General features: G+C 39.2%; 1 protein-coding gene across 1 annotated transcript; it reads right to left on the reverse strand.

Moving 5' to 3' along the window:
* Positions 1–215: 215 nt before the first annotated feature.
* Positions 216–3,155, reverse strand: LOC131359390 (polyadenylate-binding protein 1-A-like). Its single transcript, XM_058399252.1, has 9 exons — positions 3,009–3,155; positions 2,627–2,719; positions 2,360–2,530; positions 2,043–2,138; positions 1,594–1,831; positions 1,396–1,481; positions 1,147–1,242; positions 560–806; positions 216–354 (listed from the first exon to the last, which is right to left on the reverse strand). Exons 1-9 carry the CDS (start codon positions 3,147–3,149, stop codon positions 323–325), a joined length of 1,200 nt encoding a protein of 399 aa, XP_058255235.1. The 5' UTR covers positions 3,150–3,155; the 3' UTR covers positions 216–322.
* Positions 3,156–5,647: the final 2,492 nt, after the last annotated feature.

The following is a 5,647-nucleotide window of genomic DNA, read 5'->3' on the forward strand; positions in this document are numbered from 1 at the left end:
TCTTTCCTGTTCTTTTTATTGCTATTGACAGAATACCTTGAAGGATTTGAGATTTCAGTGTAAAAAGGAATCAAACCCTATTAGCTTGATGAGTTTTGGTGTTGGTGTGCTTTATATTTGCATGTTATCAACATGATCAACTGCTGAAATACCCCCCCCCGCCCCAAATTGTTCATTTGCTTTTACATGCAATGAGTATGATAATATAATATATAAAAATTCAAAAATAACAAATGAGTTTCACAAAATTTAACAAAATTTATAATAATAATATAAATCAATATATATATTTTGATAAAAGGAAGTATAAAGTTTAAAAGGTTTATCTGGTGGCCGGTGCAACAGAGGGACGACCTGAAAGAGAAAAGCAGAGTCATATTACCCTATTACTGTCACAGATACATGCTGTGTGTTCAGAATTATTGTGTAGCTATTCAGTTATATATCACAGTAATTCTCAAACAGTTTATCATAGTTTGTATAACCATTGCACTTATTGATATTTTTCATTTTATTATTGCATTAAATTTCTTGTATTACAAGGTCAGCTGTGACTCACGATGTGAATGGACCCTCTGCAAGAATCTGTGAGGTCTTGTGTGTGGCTCAGTTGGACCACTGCTTCCTGTACACTCAGTCTGGGTGAGGGAAGCCTTGCGCTGCTTATTGTTGTTAGCCAGCGTCACATACAGTGGCTTCCTGCCCATCATCCTTCCATTCATCTCCTTAATGGCTTTTTCTGCTTCATTTGGAGAGGAGAAGCTCACAAATCCAAAACCTCGGGAGCAGCCATTCTCCACAGTCACCTGTAGGGGTCAGCAAGGAAATACAGCAAGCACAAAAGTTAATATTACACACACCTACTGTATGTGGCTAATCTTGAGGAAAAACTAGCACTGTCATTACATCAAAACATAATGAAAATAGCTATATTATGTTAGTATCAGGGTTCTGGTATTGCACATTCAATATGAATCTCTTCAGTGTTAATAGTAATTTGAGGTAGCAACCATTCGAAAAAAACACCCAACTACACATTCATCTCCTTGTGCTGCAAGTGCACACTGGTTTTGACATAATAGAGCAGGTAAGGAGAAGTAAACAAAAAAAAGAAATAAAATGTAGGGTTTAGTAATTTTAGGTGACCTTTGCACTGATGACTGTTCCATATGGCAGGAACGCTTCATGCAGGCGCCTGTCGTCCACACTGTAGTCCAGATGTTTTATAAACACCTTACTCTTCTACAGAACAGAGAGCAAAATCAACATCCAGCGTTTGATTTAGTATTTTATAGTAATCCATCACTCAGTATTAAGACAATCATTAAGCTAAAAATGTGTGATCAAAAACATGGGAAAAATCATTAAAGTCCTGTAATATAATCAGAAAAATACCTGTGCATCCTGGGACTGCAGTGTGGTTTGCGCTCTGCATATGTTCCTGTCCTGTTGGTTGGTTCTCCTCAATTCTGGAGATGCATCTGTAGCCACAACCAAACATTTCACTTTATCATCCAATCAGTATTATGATTGGGACCTATTGAGGCCTTAACAATGTTGTAAACTTAACACAAATTGAGAAGTGTGACTTACTCTGTGGCTGAATGTTCTTTTGAGCCTGGTGTGGATTTGGACAGGGTTCTTTCAGGCTACTCTCTGCCCTCTCTCTGTGCCTTCCTCCATGTTCCTCCTTGCTCTGAACCACACTAACATACACTGGCCTGCTTCCCAATACCCTGCCGTTCATCTTCATGATGGCATTTCTGGCTTCATCAGGAGATGCAAAAATGACAAAGCCAGTGCCTTTGGGATGGCCATTCTCCATATTGACCTGCAGAGGAAACAGATTTAGAGATGCGAAAAGCAAAGAATGAGCATTACATGCACTATATGGTAACAATATAATAGATTTCCACATTCAGAAAATAAACCGGTTAAATAGTTCGCAATAAAAAACCCTCATCTTCTTGTGCTACAAGTGCACAGTGATTTTAACCTAAAAGAGGGAGTATGGGGAGGTGAAGGTAGTAATTGAAATTGACCTCTGCACTGATCACAGTTCCAAAGGGATGGAATTCCTCATGTAGTTGTCTGTCATCCACATTGCAGTCAAGGTTCCTCAACAGTAGTTTCACTGTCTGCAGAACAGGGCAGAGTCAACATCCAGATTGTTAATTAAGCCAATTTGTTAATTAAAAACAAAACATACAAAAAACAGAATAGCACAGCTTGAACAATAACTGATACAAATGCTATATGCTAAGTAGAGACACACAAACATGTCCTTATATGGAAATAAAGCTAGAAATAAAGCATGTCCTCTCAGGCCTTGATCTGCAGCCAGACTTTACTACAGTACCTTTTTATTCTTGCAGAGGCGTTCATTAGGGAGCTTTTTGTCACTAACAGGCAGCTGCTGGACTCTGGCCTGCTTCTCTGCCTTCTGCTCCTCTACCTTCTGCTCCTCTACCTTCTGCTCCTCTGCCTTCTGCTCCTCTACCTGGCTGATGATATCCATGCTCCAGGGATTCTGGTTTTAACAAAAAATGAGAGAGAATTAGAGGATGAAAGACACAACATCCTTATGTTATGTATGCCCGACATATTCACAAGCTTATTGTCTTACATAGAAAGAGAAAGGCTCTACATTCTCCATCTCATTGTCCTCAGCGTCCATGATTTCACCCCACGTGAGTTTTGCGGGAGCTGGAGATGTACACTGTGGTAGTTCAGACATGGACTCAGGATCCATAGTAGGCAGAAAGTTGGAAATTGCCTTAAAGAAACTTGGCTCTTGAGGCACATAAAGGTAATTTATGTAATCAACAAAACTACTAACATAGCATAGCATAGTGGTTACAAAGAACTCCCCAAAAACCCTGAATAGCACAGCTGAACAAAAACTGTTAGAAATGCTATATGCTATATAGAGACACAAACTTGTCTTTATATGGAAATAAAGCATGTCCTCTTAAGCCTTGATCTGCAGACAGACTTTACTGCAGTACCTTGTTATTCTTGCTGAGGCGTTCATTAAGGAGCTTTGTGTTTCTAACAGGCGGCTGCTGGACTTTGGCCTGCTCTTCTGCCTTCTGCTCCTCTATGTTCTTCTCTACCTTCTGCTCCTCTACCTGGTTGATGTAATCCATGCTCCAGGGATTCTGGTTTAAACAGAAAAAAGAGAGAGAATTAGAGGATGAAAGACACAACATCCTTATGTTATGTATGCCCAACATATTCACAAATCTTACATAGAAACAGAAAGGCTCTACATTCTCCATCTCATTGTCCTCGGCGTCCATGATTTCACCCCATGTGAGTTTCACAGGAGCTGGAGATGGACACCGTGGTAGTTCAGACATGGACTCAGGCTCCATAGTAGGCAGCAAGTTGGAAATGGCCTCTGATTGGAACTGAATAAAGAAAAAGTTAGAGAAAGAGTTAGCTTTAACGGCACTCGCCTCTTGAGGCACATAAAGCTAATTTATATAATCAGCAAAACTATTAATTAACATAGCATAGCATATTTCTTTACAACTTACCGTTGTACCAAGTCTGAATAATAAAAGCAAGGAAACTGCTGGCTCTATCTGAAATAAACTTTCTCGCGGTGCGATGTGAACTGCTGCTTGCTTTTCCTAACTTGCCGATGCTCTGGACTGTGGCTGACCAACACTACGTCATGTTCTGATTCTTTGTATGATGCGTTGTGTTCCGTCATTGCCATAGCAATGCTGTTCTCTCCACTACCCACCCTTCACCTGACCCCCCCCCCCCCCTCGCCGCGCGGGTCATCAGGAGGTCATTATCAGTGATGGGCAGTAACGAAGTAAATGTAATTCGTTACTGTACTTAAGTGTCTTTTTCCAGTATCTGTACTTTACTAAAATATAACATTTCTTTGAGACTTCTTACTTTCACTCCACTAGATTTTGAAGTAAAATATCGTACTTTTTATTCCACTACATTATCCCACATCTCTCGTTACTTGTATTAGAAAAAAATAAATAAAAAGCAGTTGTCCAATCACAGCACAGCAAACCGAGCTACAGCGCGCGCAGTGTTTTTGAACCTAGGTATCTTTCCGGTTTCATTAAATGCAGCGAGTGTTAACGGTTCGGTAGAAAAACCCTGACCCCATCCCGCTACCTGCACACACATGACCCATGACCTGACCTGCAGGATTTGTTTTAAGATGTAGAACAGAAGAAAGACTCTTTCATATTCAGATACCTGCTCTGTCTCACTAACATCATCTTTGTGAAAATGTAGAGGTGAGCACGTGCTGTAATCATCATAATGGTCATTTTCTTTAATATGAATCTAATGTTAGCTCTCAGTAATGAAGGATTTTCTAGTGTATGTGAACAAATCTGTCATTATCTTAATTATGTTGTGTATGGCTAGTTCCGCTTTAGTTATCTAAGTAAGCTAATCAGTAGCTCTTGAGCAGCAGCTTATATTAACCTTACTGATGTTATACAGCATCCCAATAACCCAATAACTCAACTTTTATTGTTGATATTTGACCAGTCACCAAGTAACATTTCTTTTTCATAGTTTTTTTATTATGTAAAGCAGAATTACTGCACAAATACTGTAATTGCCCATCACACACCAAAGCATTAGTTACTAAATACTGAAATACTGACTTTGCTGAATTTGAACTTTTTTCCTCTGAATCTGTAGAGCAACAAGTTTCTGTTAAAGTGAATCTGCTTAGATCCTCGTTGGTCATTTGTTTAAAACTGATTCCCCAGGACACAGTAGTGTCCAGCACACATTAGTTATTCTTTATGAGTTACCAAGTCAGACTGTCCAGCTGTAGTGCTTACTATTTCCTTCTGTTGTGATGTATATATTTTTATTTTTAAGCACTTTATTTAGGAAACAATTTACAAGCTATAGACCCTGTCTTTATATGTGTCCTTTTTCTTTTGTAGTGTCCATGCACAAATACCTGTGTCCTGTAAACACTGACACAAATACCTGTGCCCTGTAAACACTGACACAAATACCTGTGTCCTGTAAACACTGACACAAATACCTGTGCCCTGTAAGCACTGACACAAATACCTGTGTCCTGTAAACACTGACACAAATACCTGTGCCCTGTAAACACTGACACAAATACCTGTGCCCTGTAAACACTGACACAAATACCTGTGCCCTGTAAACACTGACACAAATACCTGTGCCCTGTAAACACTGACACAAATACCTGTGTCCTGTAAACACTGACACAAATACCTGTGTCCTGTAAACACTGACACAAATACCTGTGTCCTGTAAACACTGATACAAATACCTGTGCCCTGTAAACACTGACAGACACACACACATTTCAACAGCAAAGTGTTTTATCATGTTTTAATGGTTACTATTAAGTATACTGTTAAGTATAACATAAGTCTTAACAGGAAAACGATGAGGTAGCATCATGAGTAGTTTTGAGCACCATTTCTGTTTTTGGTCTGATGAAGTAAGGTTTTAACAAGACAAGAAGGGTGCATTGTTTAGGTGTGTCTGTTAAGCATGAATAGTCTTTGTGTAGATAATGAATTAACAGTAACTTAGTATTGCAAGTCTTTGCTATCAACACACTGAATACGTTCAATTTTGTCTCCTTTCTGTAGAGAACATTGTG

The sequence above is a fragment of the Hemibagrus wyckioides genome, linkage group LG09, assembly GCF_019097595.1.
Source record: "Hemibagrus wyckioides isolate EC202008001 linkage group LG09, SWU_Hwy_1.0, whole genome shotgun sequence".
NCBI classification, from domain to species: domain Eukaryota; kingdom Metazoa; phylum Chordata; class Actinopteri; order Siluriformes; family Bagridae; genus Hemibagrus; species Hemibagrus wyckioides.

Coding starts and splice junctions, on each gene's coding strand:
- LOC131359390 (XM_058399252.1), bottom strand. CDS start 3,149: ATGGATTACATCAACCAGGTAGAGGAGCAGAAGGTAGAGAAGAACATA. Junction 2,720..3,008: donor GCCTCAGCAAGAATAACAAG/GTACTGCAGTAA, acceptor GAACTACCACAG/TGTACATCTCCAGCTCCCGC. Junction 1,482..1,593: donor AAAGAACATTCAGCCACAGA/GTAAGTCACACT, acceptor TTGTGGCTACAG/ATGCATCTCCAGAATTGAGG.